The sequence below is a fragment of the Narcine bancroftii genome, chromosome 14 (assembly GCF_036971445.1).
Source record: "Narcine bancroftii isolate sNarBan1 chromosome 14, sNarBan1.hap1, whole genome shotgun sequence".
Classification (NCBI taxonomy): domain Eukaryota; kingdom Metazoa; phylum Chordata; class Chondrichthyes; order Torpediniformes; family Narcinidae; genus Narcine; species Narcine bancroftii.
The window spans coordinates 68,913,218-68,935,862 of record NC_091482.1 but is presented as its reverse complement, the minus strand read 5'-3'; the positions used below and the strand labels follow the sequence as shown (position 1 = coordinate 68,935,862).

The 22,645-nt window shown below is 41.1% G+C and overlaps 1 protein-coding gene across 12 annotated transcripts in view; it reads left to right on the top strand.

The window, feature by feature from the left end:
• Positions 1-22,645, top strand: part of kif7 (kinesin family member 7) — a 145,101-nt gene that overhangs the window by 84,170 nt on the left and 38,286 nt on the right. For all 12 annotated transcript variants that reach the window (XM_069911885.1, XM_069911875.1, XM_069911874.1 and 9 more), the window contains 8 exons: positions 850-1,766; positions 2,893-3,033; positions 8,553-8,789; positions 11,646-11,842; positions 14,865-14,992; positions 16,315-16,509; positions 17,993-18,195; positions 20,844-21,041. In XM_069911885.1, the coding sequence (XP_069767986.1) occupies positions 850-1,766; positions 2,893-3,033; positions 8,553-8,789; positions 11,646-11,842; positions 14,865-14,992; positions 16,315-16,509; positions 17,993-18,195; positions 20,844-21,041 (2,216 nt within the window). The remainder of the gene's footprint in view (positions 1-849; positions 1,767-2,892; positions 3,034-8,552; positions 8,790-11,645; positions 11,843-14,864; positions 14,993-16,314; positions 16,510-17,992; positions 18,196-20,843; positions 21,042-22,645) is intronic.

Sequence of the window (22,645 nt, the reverse complement as noted above, 5' to 3'; positions counted from 1 at the left end):
ATGTTTTGGGCTTGAGCCCTTCATCAGGTATTAATGTAGGCTGGCTCAAGCCCGAAATGTTGGTTCTGTATCTTTATCTTTGCTATATAAAGTGCACTGACCTGAGTTTCTCCAGCATTGTGTTTTTACTTCGATCAAGGTGTCTGCAGACTTTTGTGCTTTACATTAACCCATCAAGTCAGCTCTGACTATCTAGCACCCATTTACATGAATCCTCCACACAAAAACATTAAATTCACAAATACTTTTTCAAATCCTTCACAGCCATTCCCTTTGGTCAAATCCACCAAGAAGCACTTTTAAATTTTAAAAATTAAATTTAAATGTAGATATTCAGCACGGTACAGGCCATTTTGGTCCAAGAGCCTGTGCCGCCCAATGGCACCCAATTAACCTATAAACCCTGGTACATTTTGAACGGTGGGAGGAAACTGGAGCCCCTGAGGAAAATCCACGGAGGCACAGGGAGAACGCACCAACTCCTTACAGATAGCGCAGGATTTGAACTCCAGTCCCAATTGCTAGCGCTATAACAACGTTGTGTTAACTGCTCTGCTAACCTTTCTACACACATTTGATCTTTGGGACAGATACTATCCTATGAATGGTGGGAAATCTTATTTTCCCACTGAACTTCACTGTGGATAGAAGTTTTGTTATTTCTCTGTCCACACATGTAATTGGGGTAATACCAAGATTACCATCAGTAACGCAGGGTCGTGGCAGTAAAACTGACGGTTTCACTCTCACTATTCCACCAGTTCCAGACCATAATCATTCCATCAATAAACTTTTTTAGGCTATTGCTTTATCTTTTCATTGATCTGTTCATACTTGTGTTGTTCCTAGTGCTGTGTGGTGTCAAGGAATGCGAAGTGGAAGGTTTGGATGAGGCTCTGAGTTTGCTGGAGTTTGGTAACACTGCCAAGCACACAGGTGCCACACAGATTAACACACATTCCAGCCGCTCTCACACCATCTTTACTGTGACCATGGAGCAGAGACCAAGTCGTATCACACGACTTGCAGCCGCTGCTGCAGATCCATTAAGTTCCACGCAGGTGATAGCCTCTAAGTTCCACTTCGTGGACCTGGCAGGTTCGGAACGAATTATTAAGACAGGCAATACTGGAGAACGCTTGAAGGAATCCATTCAGATTAATAGTGGATTATTGGCATTGGGAAATGTCATGCTCATCCTGGGAGATCCAAGAAGAAAGGGATCTCACATTCCTTATCGAGATTCCAAGATAACCAGAATCTTGAAAGATTCACTTGGTGGGAATGCAAAGACTGTTATGATTGCCTGTATCAGCCCGTCTTCTTTAAACTTCGACGAGAATTTAAACTCTCTAAATTATGCAAAAAGGGCCCAGAATATTAAAAACCAGGTTGTGATAAACTGCAAGAGAGACGTGGACCGGAGCAGTGAGCTCGAACTGCAAATCAGGACCCTGCATGAGGATTTGAAACATAATCAGCATGCAACACCAAGCAAGTGCTTCAGACAGTCGTCTGAGGAAAACGTAGCTCGACTTCAAGCCGAGACCTCCCGTTATCGGACCTGTACAGATGCTGCGTACCGCATCTTCATGGAATTGCAGGAAGACAGAAACCTCACAGTGGATCAGGTGCTAAAAGTGAAAGAGTGGATTACAACTGTGGAAGAGACACGGAGTGAGATTTCCACTGCCTCTGGTCTGGACAGTGGAATTGAGTGCATTTCCACTGATGAATCCAAGGCTCAAAATGTATCCAATTCACAGGTATATCTCTGAATGATAGGTTTCATAAAATAGAACAAGGTATTTAATTTGGGTCAAATTTCTTCTTACTTAAGTTACTTAGCTTTGAGTCTTAATTTTCTGATCAAAATACTTTCAAGATTTTCTGTCCTTTATTTTTATGGGAGAACCTAGATTAAAATAAAATAAGCAGACAACAATCTGGTGAAGGAGCTCAGAAGGTCAAGCCGCATCAATGAGAGAAATCAAAGAGTTATTGTTTTGGGCTAGAACATAGAACCAACTCCAGCACAGTAAAAAAGGCCCTTCAGCTCTTCTAGTCTGTGCCAAAATGTTATTCTGCCTAGTCCCACTAACCTGCACCTCGTCTGAAAACCTGTCCAAATTTTTCTTAAATGTTAAAATTGAACCCACATTGGCAGCTTTTTCTATACTCCCATCACTCTCTGTAAAGAAGTTCACCTGAATGTTCCTCGTAAACTTTTCCCCTTTCACCCTTAACCCATCATCTGGTTTTATCTCACCCAACCTCAGTGGAAAAAGCCGACTTGCATTTACTCTATCTATACCCCTCATAATTCTGTATACCTTTATCACACTCCAGGAAATCAAGTCCCTAACCTGTTTAACCTTTCCCAGTAACTTAGTTGCATCCTACTAAATTAAAACATGTTTAAGAGACAAGTAGTACAAATGCTCAAGAGTTTCTTGCTTAGGGAAATAGCTTAGTAAATATTTTCTGCACTCTTTCAACCTTTTTGATATCTTTCCTGTCGCCAGGTGACCAAAACTGCACACAATACTACAAACTTGGCCTCACCAATGTCTTCTCTCATCAACCATTCCCTTTCTCCCACTGACGCTGTTTGACCTGTTGAGTTCCTCCTGCCAATTGTTTGTTATTCCAGATCCCAGCATTACCAGTTTCTTGTGCATCTAAAATAAAATAATGTTCTGCCTGAAAGATGCCTGGTCCTGTCTGCATATAATTGAAAGCTAAGTACTGAATTAAAACTGTATTTTAGGTAAAAATAAATCTTGTAATTTTTTTGCTGATACTGTAAACAGACTAAGCATATAGTGAATGGTTAGAATCACTTTGTGATGGATGTCCATTATGTTTCAGTCTACCTTGTTTTTATTACAGAGTATAACTGAATTTGGCAGTGAACCTGGAGAACAGAAGCAGCTTGTTCAAAAACTGAAGGGACAGGTTCAGAGACTAGAGGAAGAGAACAAAGATTTCCTCGCTGCCCTTGAAGATGCAATGGAACGGTTCAAGCAACAGGTGAGAAATGGAACAAAGGTTCCATAAGAGACCTTAATAGCTTGAGTAGAATTAGGAACGAGGATGGGTTGCTTCTGGTCCAAAGAAAGCATAAATAACAAAGTAAAACAGCGAAAAGACAGGGTCGATTACAGTGTGTTAATTAAATTTAAATTTGTTTATTGCCTCATACTGAGGTGCAGTGTGAAACTTTGTCTAGCTACTTATTCCGTATATAGTACAGCAAGTAATATACAGTAGTACAGAAGTGCAGAGTTACAGAGAGATCAATTAGTGCATCACAAGGCAACATTATTTTACTGGCATGAGGTTCATTCAGGAGTCGCTGGGATTTATAGTCCTTGAATGATAACACTGACAATTTTTTTTCAAAAGGTTTGCTTCCTAAAAATAATTTTGGATTATGATAGAAAAATTCAAAACGAACACAAAGATAACTTCAGGTTTGCTGTATCACATAGGTAGTTGGAGAAATATTAAATTAACTTTTGTTTAAGATGTAGAGCACAGTAACAGGCCATTTTGGCCCACGAGTCCGTGCTGCCCAATTTACACCCAATTAACCTACACCCCTGGTATGTTTATAGAATTTAGCATGTTTAATCGCATAATAATTCTGTGTTAGTTCAACTGACCTAAAAATGTTTTGCCACTGATATTCGTTTGTACTCAGCATCTGATGCCTCTCATGTCAGTGTCCAACAATAGTTGGCCGGCAGTGATGGATTCCAGTTGCCCTGATACCGATTTTTCCATGGTCGCAATGTCCTGGTGAAACCTTTCACCATGTTCGTCACTGACTGCACCGAGATCAGCCGGGAAGAGTCCAAGGGCGAATGCAGAAAATGAATTTTCAATGACATGCTGCAATTCATAGTTTCATAAAATTGAAGTAAACTTAAAATATGATGAAAAAAAAGTACATGATAGGAGCATTTTTATGGTGATTTTTGTGATCAACAACACAAAATTCATAAAATGCACCCAAAAGTGTTCAGGAAGCAAAATCTTCATTGTCCAGTGATATTCTCATTAAACTATTTACCAAATGCATTGAAACAAGTACACAGCTTTTGAGTTATTTAAATCACTTCAGAAATTTGACTGGGAACTTCTTGATGTGCTTGGTTTCTGACACCATGTTTGCTCCAGATGTGAAGCAAATTGAGTAATTTCTTATACTACACTCTTCTTGGTCTGTTTTGGTTTTTTTTAAATTTTTTTATTTTTCACACCATAAACCACATTGACCAAGATACATACATTTTCCTTTTCAAATATATACAGTGTCATTTTCTCCCCCCCCCCTCCCTCCTTCCATCCCACCCTCCCTACCTCCCCCCCATTCATTTAAAGTACAAAATCTAAGATACATTAAACCAGTCAAACAATGTTGTCATTCAATAAAAATAAACAAGAAATTCCACTGAGTCAATTCTTTTCATTTCCTTCTCCTTTTGTTAATTTAGGTGGTAAATGTCCCCGGTAGGTTTTCTCTATTGTGTTTCATGTATGGCTCCCATATTTGTTCAAATATTTCAATATTATTTCTTAAACTATATGTTATTTTTTTCTAATGGAATATATTTATTCATTTCTATATACCATTGTTGTATTCTCAAATTATCTTCCAATTTCCAGGTTGACATAATACATTATTTTGCTACGGCTAGAGCTATCTTAACGAATCTTTTTTGTGCCCCATCCAAATCAAGTGGTCTGTTTTGTTGACCTGCATAATTTTTACCTTTTGTTTTTTCCCGCAGTAGATTTGGTTGCATGAATCCCTTTTTCTAATTTACCATCCTTTTAAGTAGAGAAGACACAAACTTTGGTGTGGCTTGACAATTCTAGCAGTGTTTGTTTAATTTAGTGAGAATTATGAGCGTGTATTACCAAGACCATACACACTGTTACAGGCTTAAACATACAACTAGAGGTACAAGATCTATTTGCTTTTAAATTCTACTCAAGAGTTGCCTTTTCTAATCTTACATCCTTTAACCATATAACCATAACCATATAACCGTTTACAGCACGGAAACAGGCCATGTCGGCCCTTCAAGTCCGTACCGGTTCACTTGAACAACTCCACTAGCTCCTTCATGATGCCATTGGTGTGTCATAAAGATAAAATCCCTTATGTTTTTGTACATTTTTCTTTAAATATTTATGTATTTCCCTTTAACTGTTCTGATACAATTGTCATCATTTTTTTTTGAACAAAGCCTCTTCCAGTTATTTTTTAACCACTCCTGCTTAATGTTTTCAAGATTTTGAATGCATCTTTCCTCAGGGCTCCAGAGGAGACTTCATTTCTCTGATGTCCTCATCATAATCATTCTCTTCAATTTTTTAAAACACACCATTGAAGTGTTGTTGCTCATTTTCCACGATCCTATCGAGAGAGGAGGGAGCCAGGGCCATCTCAGGGTCCTTTTCCACCAGGATTGAATGGGATACAGATTAGTTGGCCACTCAAGCTTGTTGAACCAATCATGGCTGATCTGATTCTGTTACCTTTCCTAATTATCTGCTTTCCGCACACTAATCTTTTTTGTGAATCACGTGAGAACACCGAGATTCATCTGTATTGCAGAGTTCTTCAGTGTCTCACCTTTTAGAAAATATGCTTTTTATTTAAACTCTCCTGCCAAAATATACAATTTCGCATTTTCCCATGTTTACTGCATCCTTGCCCATTCACTTCACTTGTTTGTATCTGTAGGTGTCTTAGAGCTTGAGAACCATTGAACATTACAGCACAGAAAACAGGCCCTTCTAGTCTGTGCTGAACTCTTATTCTGCCTAGTTCCACTGACCTGAACCCAGTCCAGAGCCCTCTATACCCCTCGCATCCATGTACCCGTCCAACTTTTTCTTAAATGTTAAAATTGAGTCCGCATTCACCACTTCAGCTGGCAGCTCGTTCCACACTCGCACCACTCTCTGTGAAGTTCCCCCTAGTGCTCCCTGTAAACCTTTCTCCTTGCACCCTTAACCCATGTCCTCTGGTTTGTATCTCACCTACTGTCAGTGGGAAAAGGCCTACTTGCATTTATTCTATCTATACCCCTCATAATTTTGTATACCTCAATTAAATCTCTCGCCATTCTTGTACATTCCAGGGAATGAAGTTCCAACATATTTAATCTTTCCCCTGTATCTCAGTTCCTGAAATCCCAGCAACATCCTAATAAATCTTCTTTGCACTCTTTCAATCTTATTGATATCTTTTCAGTAGTTTGGTGACCAAAACTGCACATATTGCTTCAAATTTGGCCTCACCAATTTCTTGTAGAACTTTACCATAAAATCCCAACTTCTGCACGCAATACTTTGATTTAAGAAGGCTATTGTGTCAAAAGCTCTCTTCACAATCCTATCTACCTGCGATACCACTTTCAGGGAATTATATATCTGTATTCTCAGATCCCTCTGTTCTACTGCACTTCTCAGTGCCCTACCATTCACTATGTATGTCCTACCTTGGTGTGTCCTTCCAAAATGCAACACCTTACACATGTCTGCATTAAACTCCATCTGCCATTTTGCTTCCCATTTTTCCAGCTTGTCCTTTTGCACCTTACTTTGTGTCATTTGGTGTTTTCATTGAAGAGATTTATATAAATTTTTAAATGTTGAGGATCGAACGCCACTCCTTATACGCTGCTTGTTACATTTTGCCAACTAGAGAAAAAGATCCATTCAGTCTTCCTATTTTCTGGTAGTCAGCCAGTCTTCTATCCTCATCAATATGTTGCCTTCTTCACATTGAACTTTAATTTTCTGCAGTGACTCTTTAGAAAATGCCTTCTAAAAATCTAAATATAGTTCATCCACCAGTTCCCCTTCATTCGCAGCATTTTATATTTAAAAAAAACTCCAATACAAGTATACTCTGCTTTTCAAAACTAGAGCATTCCTATGGAACCTTTCATCAGCCAAAATGGCATCAAGCTAAGAAGCAATTACCATTGATTTTTATGGGGAAAAATGTTTGAGTGATCCCAGACCCAGAAAATAACACACCAAATCATACCAAATACCACCTGAAACCTAAAATAATACCAACATATAGTAAAAGCAGGAATTATATAAATGCACAGCCTGTATAGAAATAATGTATGTACAGTGTAGTTTCACTTACCAGAATCTGAAAGACAATGAGTTTTGAAAGCCTCGCTGCCTGCCCTCTGACCATCCCACTGCCGCATGCTAACTGTCCCACCGGCTGCCTGGTGGTCTGCTCCGTGGCATCTTCACCAGCTGCTTTTTTGTAAAAGCAAAAATCCTTTTGTAAAAGCAAACACAGATTTCTTCATTAAAGTGAATTTGCATGAAGCATGTATTCGTAAAGCAGGGTATTTATTACCTGTAATTTGGACTAGCTTCTGTCCCAAAACCGCATTCACTTTACCTGATAACCATTTTTTTTGTTCTCAGTTTTAATAAAAGATTCTAATAAATTCCCACGGGCACATGTTAACAGTGTCGACACTGCCATTAGGCGAAGTAGGCAGCTGCCTAGGAGACAGACCTCAGAGGGGCACTGGCAGGGAGGTCAGATGTCTGGTTTTAGGCCAGACAGTCCAGCTTTTGACTTTGAGGCACCCGGGGTCTATATGTTTCCACATTGGTGCAAATGTAGTGGTTCAGTGTTGTTGGAGCCAGGCAATTCCCACCCTCTCCATGCCCTAGACCCTCGCTACGGTTTCATTGCTGGAGACAAACTCTGGTTTGAAATGGTCTATAACTGGGACGCATGTGAGCTCCGCTCCTCAGCCAAGGCAGCTGTTTTGGGTTTGACATGGTGGGCTTCTGAGCACACTGGTTTGAAAATTTGGAATGTCTTCAAAACCTAGGCCCTCTACTTATGCTGAACTGTCAGACAAATTCAGGTCAAGTATGGCTACGCATTCACGAAGTGCCCGACCAACATGCGGCAATCAGTGAGTGAGGGGCTCAGGGACAGCGGCTCCCTTGGGGTGGGTGGTGCCACCTCAGTTCTGGCCACATTGGCTCGGTATTGAGTTGCTGGAGCCCAGTACATCCCTCCCCTCCCTGCTCCTCTCCTCCCTGGTCTCTGCTTCCCCCCCCCCGACTGTCTCTGCTTCCCCCCCCCCCAAGCTCTATCCTTTCACGGTCCCCACTCCCCTGTTTCCCCTCCCCCTACCCCTGCTCCCTCCCTCCTTCCCCACTTTCCTCCCCTCCTCTGGAGCTCCTATTCAACACTAAACCCTGGGCGGATGGTTCCAATTCCCACGGCAACCCTCTGACATTCGGAAGTAAGACTTTAATTTTTTGGGGGTGGGGGTGCAAAGTAGCCCTGGATGTTGTTAATTGGCCAATTCTTGTTTTTTGAACCTGGTAGCCCAGAAGAAATCACCATTTCCTGTAAAACATCCCGGAATATCCTGTAAAACTTCCCGGAATATCCTGTAAAACTTCCCGGAATATCCTGTAAAACTAAGTAATAGCAACAGTTTTCTTCTATTTTCTATTAAATTGTTTTTCAGAGTGAAATATTACTGGACCAAGAGGATCAGATTGTTGAGCTGCAGAGCAGACGGAAGTTGGATGGGGAGAATCAGACTGCTGTATCAGTGGATGCGCTGCTGGAAAGCCTTCATCTTGCTGACCTGAGCTACAGACCTCATACAGCTCCCCTCAACGATATATATCCTTGCAGATGCAATGCTGCACATTCCATCTCTATACTCAGCCACAAAACCGAAAGATCTCTTTCTAAAAAGGTGGGTCTTAATTATCCAGTGAGAATACTGTTAACTTCATTGCCCTTCTGTTGCATCATTTGTCATTTTCCTCCCCCTCCACTCCTGCCAAGTTGAAAGGCTTTTAGATCAAATGTTAAGTTCATGCAACACGCTTAAGAGAAGAGATAGGAGTTGATATTGTGGTCTTCGTAAGTAATTAGCACTAAAAAAATGAGCCAATTATGTCACTGAGGTGTCTGCATTTTGTGAGGAAAATAACTATAATGTTTTCCCAAAAACACAGCAAGTCACAGGAAGTAAAGGGAAACCACCATTTTGGGCCTGGCTCCTTCGTTATATCTAGTCATATATCTAGTTCCCCTTTATTTCCTGTGGACGCTGCTTGACCTGCTGAGTTTCTCCAGCATGTATGTATGTTGCACTCAATACCACCATCTGCAGACGCTTTTCTTTAACGTCATTTTTTTTCACCCACACACAAATCTTCAAAACGGTTAAGAAATATCTAACGATGGTACGTGCAGTGGTTTAGTGCATCCAAATTATTTATTTATTTTAAAAGACATACTATTTAGGCTATTTAGGCTCACAAGTGCCTAATTTACACACCCAATTAACCTACACCCCTGGTACGTTTCGAACGGTGGGAGATAACCAGAGCCCTCGGGGTGGGGGGGTGACCCACACAGACACGGGGAAAATGTACAAATTCCTTACAGATAGCATGGGTTTTGAACCCCAGTTGTGATTGCTGGGGCTGTAAAGGAGTCGTACGCAAACCGTGCCTCCCTGTTTCTGATTTCACATTGATCCAAATCAATATCCTCCAATGCCAATATTTGTCTGCATCTGTTCACTGAATGAATACCAGCCAGCATTATAGTGAAACAGGGAAGGAGGCTTTATTCTCACGGTGTTCCTCTCACAAAGGAATTGAGTAGTGTGGCCACAGATGGCTGGTACCATGAGGTCTTCAGTCCCTTCACTGACCTGACCTGTCATGACAAGGGCTATCAATACCTGAGAATGAGTCCAGTCTAACTTTAACTGATTCCTTCGCATGTTTATTCTCACATTATGGGTCATCAAATGGTGGTCAAGGCTTTGAGCTTGTCTGATTTCCTACTAGCTATGTGGTTGAAATCAGATCGTTCAATGCAGATGGGTCAATAATACACAAAGCCCTCCATAATGTTTAGATACTTTTATTTGCCACTTTGCTCCACAGTTTTAAATTTGAAATTAAATAATTCACAAGTGATTAAAGTGCACATTCCAGATGTTATTATAGGTTATTTGTCTATGTTTTAGTTTGACAATGTAGAAATTACAGAACTTTTTATACATAGTCCCTGCATTTTAGGGCACCACAATGTTTGGGACAGCAATGGTATGTAGATTAAAGTAGTCATCTTTCGTACTTTGTTGCAAATCCCTTCCGTGCAATGATTGTTTGAGACTATGTCATTGACTGAGTATCATCTCTAGTGATGCTGTGCCAGGCTTCTACTGTAGTCATCTTCAGCTCATGCTTGTTTCAGGGGCTTGTCCCTTTAAATTTTTACTTCAGCCTACAGAAGGCATACTCAGTTGGATTTAGATTGGGTGACTGACTTGGCCATTCAAGAATTTTCAAGTTTTTAGCTTGGAAAAACTCCTTTGTTGCTTCAGCAGTATATTTGCGATCATTGTCTTGCTGTAGGATGAAGTGTCATCCAATGAGTTTGGAGGCATTTGCTCGAACTTGAGTAGATGTTTCTATATTCCTCAGAATTTCTTTTGCTACCTGCCGTCAGCAGTTACATCATCAGTGAAGAAAAGTGCATCAGTCGCTGCCCAGGCCATAACACCCTCACCACCACGGATCACAGATGTGGGAATATTCTTTGGATCTTGGGCAGTTCTTTTACACCTCCATACTTTGCTCTTGCCATCACTGTCCACAAGACAGTTTTGAAGAATTCTATAGTTTTAAATACTTCTTGGCAAACTGTAATCTGGCCATCCTGTTTCTGTGGTTAACAGATTTGCAGTAGCTTCTGTATTTCGGTTTGTGCAGATAGTGGTCATCGACACATCCACGTCTACCTCTTGAAGAGTGTTTCTGATCTGTTGGACAAACGTTTTTCTTCATTATGATGAGAATTCTTCTGTCTTCAACAATGCTGCTCTTCCTTGGCCTACCAATATTTTTGTGATTACGGAGCTCACCAGTATGCTCTTTCTTAATGATGTTCCAAACTGTTGATTTTGGTAATCCGAAGGTTTGATGATATTTATTACTGTTTTGTTCTTGTTTTTCGGCCTCATAATGGCTTCTTTGAATTTCACTGGGCACAAGACTGGTCCTCATGTTGAAAAATGGCAACTACAGACCCCAAAGGTGATCAAAAGCTTAGAAGGAAGTCTAGCTCTCACATATCTGCACCAATGAAGCCATTAAACATACCTGAGTACTCACAAACACCTGTGTCCCAAATATTATGGTGCCCTGAAATGGGGGAAACTATGTATAAAACGTGCTGCGATTTCTACATGGTCAAACCATTTTTTTTTCACAAATAACCTTGAATAAAATCTAGAATGTGCACTTTAATCATGTGAATTGTTTGATTACAAATTTTAAACTGGAGAAAAAAAATGTCTTTCTCCTAAAAATTATGGAGGGCACGGTATATTTACCCACTGAGATATGAGCAGTTCCAGTAAATATGTAGTACAAGAAATAAAGTCCATATGTCTTTATGTTTGCAATTGCTGCTCATAGCAGTTAGAATAAGTCAGGGAAATGTTTACTTATTTCTGCGTTCCATCACCACTTTTGAGCCATTATGTATTGTGACTTTACATTTTTGTCATCATTTTCTCTTTTAGATGGGTGCAAATTCTGCTTCCTTGGAGAATTTAGGTGCTGGATTTAGCAATCGCAGTCACCATTTGCAAAGGAGCCTTCCAGGCGAGCATTCCCTGCTTCACAGGCACATCATGGAGGACTTCAGCGATTCAACGGTGTTGCGATCAGACGAGGAATCATGGGAAGCTGAGTTCAGTCGAACTAAAGGAAAAACCCGGTAAGATGTACCGGAATTAACACTCACAGAGCTTACGTTTTTATTTTATAACTGTGTAAAAGTCAGTTCTCCTGTTAGGGAATAACACCACCAAATAACTGAAACAAATCAATCAACTTAGATCATAATCGGAGTGGCCAGATAACAACACCGAGCATAAGCACTGTGTTCTGGAGCACTCATTCAAAGTAAGAACAGCGTTGCCTGTTATCTTGTTGGAACTTTGCTTCCATATAAGGAGTGATTTTTCTGGATCAGGTGTTTCACAGAAACATCAATTACTGCTACATCTTGTTATTTAGTAACTTTCCTTGGATCTTATAAAATGGTTCTGTAAATCAACTGGTCAGTTCAACCAACAATTTGCAAGTTGCTTGTAAATATAAGAAGAAATGGTCAAACAATATTCATCCCCCACTGTTTACTTCCACAGCTAAGTAACTTTTTAAAAGTCTACGTGTGCATCCTTTCACAATATGACAATGAAATCACGACTTTAAATGAAGTTATTTTCATTCTTAAAATACAGAACATTCTGTAAAAACAGAACAGCATGGTTCTAGGTCTGAGACGATGCTTTCTCCTAATCAGTAGTTTCAACTGCTTTGATACACAATAGTTCGTCACATTTCTGTTTAAACAATCAAGTATCCATTTACACAAAATACAGAATTCAAGCATACAGAGTTTAAACATACAATAGCATACAATTTATCAACTGCTTCCTAAAGACCCGGATGGATAGGGTTCAAACCATTGAATATTGACATTTAGAGATGTATTACACAATAATACGGAAAGATACACAATAACGCCTTGTGAGCTTAAGTTTGGAAATACTGTCCATGTTATAGTTCAAAATTTGGTTAATTTCTTTTAGCCCTTTAAATTCTAAAGTATTTAAGATATCAGCAGTACTTTTAGGTTTTTTTTCAGCCATGTGGGAAATCAAATGTTTTTTTTTCCATTTCCATTCCCTTTTGATTTTTTTTGTGTCCCTTTTAATCATTTTATTTCAATATACTGCCTTTTCAGTACAACTCCCTTATTTGATATATTTGAGTCTGGTTGATTTGTTGGTATAATCATTTGGCTGGAGACGGTTCTGAAAAGCGTAAGGAATAAAGCAATTCTGCAGAAAACATACTGCACCCATGCTACATATATGGATACAGCTATGGAGGGCTTAACAATCCACAGCACATGTTTTAATCCTGTGTTTGAGTGTGCTACTTCAGGCTTCATTTTGGAACAATCACTTCTTGAGGGTCCAAAATTCTATTTTATCCAACAGTTTCACACCAGCACATTATAAAATTGTCTCACAAGTCTAGTTTAGTGTCACCTGATGGCACAAGTACAACCCGACGAAACAACGTTCTCCAGTCCTCAGTGCAAAGCATGCACACACGCAACCAGACATAACACACACACAGACAATATATAAATAAATACACACACACATATACACACAGGACTTATATTCATATAATCAAATAAATAAATAAATATTGGTCCATGAATAAATATGAGAGTCCTGGATGGTCAGTGGGAGCAGTCCCTTTGGTCGTTCAGCATTCTCACTGCCTGTGCGAAGAAGATGTTCCTCAGCCTGACGGTGGTGGCACCGATACCCCTGGATCTCTTCCCCGACGGGAGCAACGGAAAATGCTGGGTGAAAGGGGTCCTCAATGATTTTGTGTGCCCTCTTCAGACAATGATTCCTGTAGATCATGTTGATGGTGGGGGGGGGGGGGGGGGGGGGGGGGGAGAAGAAACACCTATGATCTTCTCTGACAGTCCTGTGGATTGATCTCCAATCCATTTCTCTGTAGCCACCATACTGCGAGCTGGCCAGGGCCCTTTTGATAGAACTCCTGTAGAAGGTTGGCATGATGGTGGCTGGTAGCCTTGCCCACTTCAATCTTCTGAGGATGTGGAGTCACTGTTGCACCTTCCTGACAAGTGAGGAGATGTTGAACATCCACAATAGGTCACTAGTTAAGTGAACTCCAAGGTGCTCTCCACTCAATCCACTACAGTTATTAATGTGTATTGGAGTGTAGTCATTCCTGGTCCTCCTGAAGTCCTTGATCATCTCCTTTCTACCAAACAGAAGAAATTCATGATACCGCTAAGTATTTTTGGCATTTGCTGCTTTTGTTTCATACTGTCAAGGCTTGCATGAAAAAAGCTTGTCTGACCACTACCTATGATTGTCTTTGCTTGGAATTTCCATGAATTAAATGGACTGAACAGACTAATGCCCTTTGTGCCTCACATATTGCTTTGAGATATGTAACTGCATTAAGAAATAGATCTCAAAAAGCCAGTGCTGAAGTGTCCAACCCTTCTCCTTGCGAACCTCCTGTATGACATTCCTGAGAGATAAAGGCAACTAAAAGGTGTGCAGAATGGTAAGGGAGGGTCAGTGTAAAGAATTATGGGGCTTCTGCTAACAAGAATTAATGGCTTAGTAGATAAAGCAGCTGAAAACCGTGGTATGATTAGAATATGGCCTGAATGGTACTTTACAGAATTTGCAAAAGAAAGGAGTAGCAAAAACATTAGATTGCCAATTAGTAATAAACATGTAAAACCTGTCTAAAGGACTACACAAGATGTACAAGGAGATAGTGTTCTCTGAGTGAGGTTTCATGTAGGGAAAGAGTTACAGTGTTTACTCTTCCTTTGTACTCCTCTCTGCCTCTAGCATAAACAATGAAAAGTAATTGTACGCTCTTTGTTTCTGCTTTTTTTTATTACAGCACAGGTCAACTTTAAAATCATTGCCTTCAGAAAATGAGGGACATATTTAGAAATAAAACTATAAGCCTAGAGTACAGTTTTATTCTTCCAACAGATATTCATTTAACCAAGGTAAATAATTAATGTAAAAGAGATCAATTATCCATCAGGGAACCACAGATGAATGTCTTTATGTTGCCCTGCTGAGCAATGAAAATGTTTTTGAAGGTCACGTACTCTTCTGCCATCCTGAGAATAATTTTGTCTCCAACAGTCACCAGATCAATCGGACCTGGACAAAAAGAGATGTTCCTGGAATGAGCAACTTGGTGAAAAGTAGAAGCAGCCTCGTACAACACCAACACAGTGACTCAAGCAGTCCACAGTGTGAAATAGTGAAATGTATGTATGTCTCGCAGCCTGCTACCAATGAACAGCCAGTCTGTTTCATTTTGTGGAGCTGACCTCTATATTTGATACTTCCAAAATTATTCCACAAACCCCTTACAGACAGTGCCGGATTCGAACCCAAGTACCGGTCATTGGCGCCATAACAGTATTGCGCTAAGTACAATGCTAACCGTACTGCATAACTTCCACTTATGAGTTATTTTGTGTCATTCAGAAATACAATCAAGCTCTTCCTTGAGTGTTATTCCTGCATGCATTGACATTTCCACAAAGCTTCAGATGGAAATTTCAATCCCTATTCCACTGCTGACTTCCACATTCCTGTCCCCCAATCAGTGGTCTTTATTTTTGTTGAGCTTTAAATCCCCATGGCCAGACCAAAGCACCAACCTGGTCATGCATTTGGCCACAGGCTCTCACCCTCGACTCCTGTCACTGGCGTTGATCCTGATCTGATGCTGCACATTTTCACGCGCCACAGATATTCTGTTATCCAAATAACTTTGGCCTCAGCTGAGGTAGATGATGTGAGAATGGAAGACAACCTGCAGATGGTTTTGACCTTGTTCTCATTGGTGGGAAAGTTTGCACAGGTAACACTGGACAATAATTTTTTTAAAAAGGTTTGCTTCCTGAAAGAAAATTGGGGATTATGATGGACAACTTCAAGATTAACTCAAAGGTCATTTCAGATTTGCTGTATCAAGTAGGAAGTTGGAAAAATATTAAATGAACTTTTATTGAATTTAGCATGTTTAGTCGCATAAGATGCTGACACATTGTGTTAGTTCAACTGACCTAAAATGTTTTACCACTGATTTTCATTCGTACTCAGCATCTGATGGCTCTTGGGTCAGTGTCCAATAATAGTCGGCCAGCATTGATGGATTCCAGTTACCCTAATACCGCTTTTCCACGGTTGCAGTGTCCTGGTGAAACCTTTCACCGTGTCTGTCACTGACTGCACCCAGATCAGCAGGGAAGAGTCCGAGTGCGAATGCAGAAAATGAATTTTCAACGACATGTTGCACTTCATGGTTTTGTCGGCTAGAAGTAAACTTAAAATATGACAGGAAATCACAAAACTGGGTTATATCTTTTACAAAAAACAGAACGTGATAGGAAACAAAGCAAAATTTTCATTGTCCACTGTAATGAATTGCACTAAAATTTCTGGGCCCTTGTCTTTTTATATTTATCTAATACTGGTGGCCCTTAAAAGAAATCTTATTGTCAATCAACCTGTTCATTATTTTTCAGAGCTGTTCTTTGATGGTCTTAAACCTGGTCCGTATTTCTTTCTTATTCCACAGCTCCAACCAGGAAGAGAGACCACAATGGGGCCCATTGTCTTACCCTTGGCAATAATTTCTGGGAAGGTTCACCGATGAAGCATCCCAAACTGAAGAATTCTGAGTGGAGACTTGTTCAAGCGCAGTGCAAGATGAGGGAACTGGCCATCAACATCCGTATGAAAAAGGAATTAATCAAAGAACTCATCAAAACAGGTACAAGAGGTCAATTTCCAATAGATTTATCTAATTGTTTTTGCATTGACCTTTTTAACAATGTCACAGAATACACGCGAGGTAATTCATCAGCTTTATAATTAAATTGGGGTTCCTTCTGAAACTGGAAGTAGTAGTAGATGAAGAAAGGCAGCAATATTCCAGGAGTCATGATTGATCATCGTCCGTAATAAATAAATTTGTATACGTAATAAAAGAACATGTATTTGAATCCCTTTCCAATCTGCACCATGGCAATACAATCAATTTTATCAATTTTTTGTATAATTTTCTTCATAATTTTGTTGGATGACATTTTGATCTGTTTACAAAGCATGATAAATGCTGTCTGTTGCTGCCTAGTGGTCATGTCCACTTTTGCCATCTGAAAAAATGTGACTGATAATTCCTCTCGATGACTGTACATTTTAACAGGGTAACGCAGTTACCAACCTGTATTTTTATTATCATTTTAATGTTGTAACTGAAATTCCTAACATGCAAAAGTTAAAGGTTGCTTCATTACATGTTAACACGATCTGTTATATTGGTCGAATTGTGTTCATAACTTTAATGAGCATTAAAATGCAAAATATTGAAAATATATGGTACTTCAACATCTTTTCTCATTGTAGCAGACTCTCTGCATGAATTTAGTGTGTATGCATTATTTTCTCATGTACCAAGTTGTCTTTTGATGCCAACTCAAAGGTTAGCAAAGAATCATCATAGAACAGAAATACCGTAAAACCCCAGGTGTCTGACACATATGGGGATTGGTAGATGTCGCATTAGTGTATTTTCCAGTTGGTTGAGGTTTGCTATTACCATGCCCAATTAATACACCTGCATTAAGAATAAATAGTTTAAAAGATAAAAATACTAGCCTGCTCTTACATTGAACAAACTTCACTTACATGAACATATAAACCTTTTCAGTCACATTCTAAGAAAACATTTAACCGTCTCTGTATCTGGAGGTTCCTCCCCTCCACGGAGCCCCTGAAAGATGAACAATAACATTATAGATAATTAACACCCCCTCGCCCAATTTATAGTTAAAGCCTCTGACTGGGGTTACCCTGACTAGGCAGGGATAAGGAGACACTTTAAGAGAGTCACCGCCATCGGCGAGCGGCATCAACCAGCTCTTCATCCTGGGCGACACCATTGCTGTTTCACACAACTTTATTCAAACAGCTGCTACGAGCAAAGCTCGACCAAGGCCCTCCCTCCACTGGCTGAATATTTGCTCCCATCTTCACCAAATGTTTCTTTGTTAATTCAGAGAACATTTACCTTTATAATTTTAAACTTTTATTTATTCTTTCTTATTTTAATTTTTAAAATTTCTTTTCTTTTTTTTTTCCTAGTTGCTTGAATTCCAGATACCAGGGGTTTTACAATATTATGTCAGGATTTATTAGTAGCGAGTGGACTTGTCTGGCTTGTAATCCCATCTGTATTTTGCTTGGATGTCCAGGAAGAGATGCCCAGGCGATGAACAAGCAGTACTCTCAGAAGATTAGAGAGCTAGAACAAGAGGCGGAGCAGGAAAGGGTGGAGCTGAGAGAGGCTCAGAAACAACTGCAGGACCTTGAGGAGAAGCAATCCAGGGACCCGATGGAAAGGACCAAGCTCCAGGAATACCATCAAAAAGTTGTTGCAGCTCAGAGCAAAGTGCAGGTGAGTGGGACGATGCCATTGCTCACATGACCTGCCTTTGAAATAAATGATTCCATTACAGACTTTGTCATGAAGAAGAAAGCAGTGGCAGTTCTTCTGGATTGAATTGTTGTGTCATGAGCCCAGAACTTCAACCTCAAGTGGATGGAATCGTGTAAGATCCAAGTACAGTAAAACCCCTGGTATCCGGCACCTATGGGATTGCTAGATGCTGGATAAGTGTGTTTTCTGCTTGCTTGAGACTTACCTTACAATGTCTAACTCACACACCTGCATTAAGAATAAACAGTTTAAAAGACAAAAATACTAGACTGTACTTACACTGAAGTTGTCACTTATTTATCATTCCTACCCTGCTCGCACGGTAAAGATGGAGCATATTTACGTAAATATGTTAGAATAGAAGTTCAGCACATTAAAATATTAAGACATATATAGTAGAAATCCATGGTACCCTATCCACAAATGTTCTGGGGGTTCAGGAGTCTGATAGCCTGGCGGGGGGGGGGGGGGAATAAAGCTATTGCCCAATCTGGACATAAGGGCCTGAGTGCTATGGTACCTCCTACCAGATGAAAGAAGAAGGAGCAATTTACATGAGAGAGGTGTGGAGTCCTTCTCAATGTTTATCCCTTTCACCTGCATCGAGTGTTGTAGATGTCCTTCATGGTAGGAAGTGAGCCTCCAGTGATCGTTTCTGCTGATGTGTATCCACTTGCATGAATATATAAACCTTAAAGCACTTAATTTTCAGTCACATTCTTTGAAAATATTGCTGAATCTGCAGGTTCCTCACCCTCCATAGAGTCACCCAAAAGATGATCAATAACATTATAAATAATGAACTCCTGCTCCTACAATTTTACAGATAAAGCCTCTTACAAAGCAGGGGTAAGGGAGACACTTCAAGAAAGTCACCCCAATGGCGAGCGGCATCAACCAGCTCTTCATCCTGGGCAACACCATTGCTGTTTCACACAACTTTAGTCCCAACATCCCAACCAAGGCCTTCCACTGGCTGAATATTTGCTCCAAAGTTTTACGTATTACTTCAGAGAACATTTACTTTTACAATTTTAAACTTGCGTATTTTTAAATTTATTTTAAATTTTTAAATTAATTTTCCACTTTTTTGCTGGCTTATTGAATTCCAGATACCAGGGTTTCTTATTTTTAAATGTGGTGATCTGGTATTTCCCTCAGAATAATGATTGAGGATTTATTTTAGGACAGTGCTTTGCTGTAGAGTGGTAGGCTGTCTCTTACTCTCAGTTGGTGCCCTGTGGAGAAGCATTTCAGGTAACCATGTTTAGAAAATCCCCACTTCCGTAGCATTTCACCAGTTGGTGTAAATTGGATTCTTAAAGTTCAAATTCGAAAGAGAATTACACATTCACACATAAAGAATGATCACATAGATGAAGTACTAGAAGGTAAATGGCACTTGTTGTTCTTAAGAGGGAAAGAATATTTTTGTCCTTCGTAAAAACACAACACCCGAGAAACTCAGCAGGTCACATTTATAGCTAGCGGAATAAAATGGCTGGGTGAGAGGGAGGGCAGGTGAAGCACAGGTCTACAGGTATGAGGTCATTGGTTGATGTAGGAGAGGGGCCCAAGAGGGAGGGTGTTGGTGGAGAGCAGCGGGGCGGAGTGGAGGGCTTGATTATTTGGATGATGGGGTGGATTGGAAGGTTGACAGGATTTCAGGGTCTGAGTTACAGGGAAAGGTTGAGCAGACTGGGGCTTTTTTCTCAGGAGCGTAGAAGATTGAGAGGGGACTTGATAGAGGTGTTTAAGATTTTAAAAGGGACAGACAGAGTAAATGTGGATAGGCTTTTTCAATTAAGAAAGGGGGAGATTCAAACTAGAGGACATGGTTTAAGATTGAAGGGGTAAAATTATAAGGGGAACATGAGGGGAAATTTCTTCACGCAGAGGGTGGTGGGGATGTGAAATGAGCTTCCGGCAGACGTGGTCGAGGCGGGATCATTGGTTACATTTAAGGAAAGACTGGATCATTACATGGATAGGAGGGGACTAGAGGGGTATGGACCAGGTGCTGGTCAGTGGGACTAGGAGGGTGGGGATTTGCTACGGCATGGACTAGTAGGGCCGAACTGGCCTGTTCTGTGCTGTAAGTGGTTATATGGTTGGGGGAGGTGGCAGGCGAAGGAGGTCAGAGGAGAGTGGGATCCAGCAACGGAGTTATTCAAGGTGCCAGCTGGTGTGGGAACTGGCGAGGGTTTCAGCGTGGACACCAGAATGGGGATAACCAGGATCAGGGGAATCTCTTGCATTCACTTCCATTTCCTGCTGCAACAGGTGAACACTTAAATAATTTTATTTGATAAACAAGGCACGGTTGGTGTAATGGCCTTTACCTCACTAGCCATCGGCACTTGGGTTTGAATCCTGCATTGTCTGTAAGGAATTTGTACGTTCTCCCTGTGTCTGTGTAGGTTTTCTCTGGGAACTCTGGCTTCCTCCCACCCTTCCAAAATGTACCGGGGGTGTAGGTTAATGGGGTGTAAATTGGGCAGCATGTAGGGCCAAATTGGCCTGTTACGGTGCTGTATGTCTAAATTTTAAAAAAAATTTAAAAGGCTGTCAGCTGCAGCTAAACTTGACATTAATCTTGTTGCCAGGCCCTAAGTCAGAAGAAGCAAGATACAGAGCGACTTGTGTCACTGTCATCGCAGAGCGAGCGACGGATCCGTGACATGGAGAGAAACGTGCAACTGATGAAGCAGCAACAGGCACTACTGCAAAAGAAGTTGAAAGAGGAAATGGATCAGAAAAGGCGATTTGAAACAGAGATGCACAAAGGAAAGCATCGAGTGAAGGTACAGCATGGTTGCATATCATTAATCTGGGCAGCTTCCATTCTCCCCTTACTATTAAATGGGTAAAAATCATAAGGTGAGTGCAGTTGAAAGCGATATTTGTGTGGTATGCAAAGTCTTTATCCAGTGCCTAGAGTGGCTAATTAAAAAAAAACTTTCTTCATGAGACTGAATTCTTGCACAACTGTGCACTGGAATGGAGCAGCTTTGGGCTGGAGGGGCTGCATAAAGAACTCTCCCACTTGGGAAATGCATAGAGCCATTCTACGTGACATGGTTAGCATAGCGGTTAGTGGGGAGCTAACAAGGTCGGGTCAGATACAGCAATGAGCTCTCTGAACCCTTCTCCATTAACAATGGCGTGAAGCAAGGCTGTGTTCTCGCACCAACCCTCTTTTCAATCTTCTTCAGCATGATGCTGAACCAAGCCATGAAAGACCCCAACAATGAAGACGCTGTTTACATCCGGTACCGCACGGATGGCAGTCTCTTCAATCTGAGGCGCCTGCAAGCTCACACCAAGACACAAGAGAAACTTGTCCGTGAACTACTCTTTGCAGATGATGCCGCTTTAGTTGCCCATTCAGAGCCAGCTCTTCAGCGCTTGACGTCCTGCTTTGCGGAAACTGCCAAAATGTTTGGCCTGGAAGTCAGCCTGAAGAAAACTGAGGTCCTCCATCAGCCAGCTCCCCACCATGACTACCAGCCCCCCCCACATCTCCATCGGGCACACAAAACTCAAAACGGTCAACCAGTTTACCTATCTCGGCTGCACCATTTCATCAGATGCAAGGATCGACAATGAGATAGACAACAGACTCGCCAAGGCAAATAGCGCCTTTGGAAGACTACACAAAAGAGTCTGGAAAAACAACCAACTGAAAAACCTCACAAAGATAAGCGTATACAGAGCCGTTGTCATACCCACACTCCTGTTCGGCTCCGAATCATGGGTCCTCTACCGGCACCACCTACGGCTCCTAGAACGCTTCCACCAGCGTTGTCTCCGCTCCATCCTCAACATCCATTGGAGCGCTCACACCCCTAACGTCGAGGTACTCGAGATGGCAGAGGTCGACAGCATCGAGTCCACGCTGCTGAAGATCCAGCTGCGCTGGATGGGTCACGTCTCCAGAATGGAGGACCATCGCCTTCCCAAGATCGTATTATATGGCGAGCTCTCCACTGGCCACCGTGACAGAGGTGCACCAAAGAAAAGGTACAAGGACTGCCTAAAGAAATCTCTTGGTGCCTGCCACATTGACCACCGCCAGTGGGCTGATAACGCCTCAAACCGTGCATCTTGGCGCCTCACAGTTTGGCGGGCAGCAGCCTCCTTTGAAGAAGACCGCAGAGCCCACCTCACTGACAAAAGGCAAAGGAGGAAAAACCCAACACCCAACCCCAACCAACCAATTTTCCCTTGCAACCGCTGCAATCGTGTCTGCCTGTCCCGCATCGGACTGGTCAGCCACAAACGAGCCTGCAGCTGACGTGGACTTTTTACCCCCTCCATAAATCTTCGTCCGCGAAGCCAAGCCAAAGATTACAGTGCCAACGTCTCTGGCTTGAATCTGGCACAATCTGTAAGGAGATTGTTCATT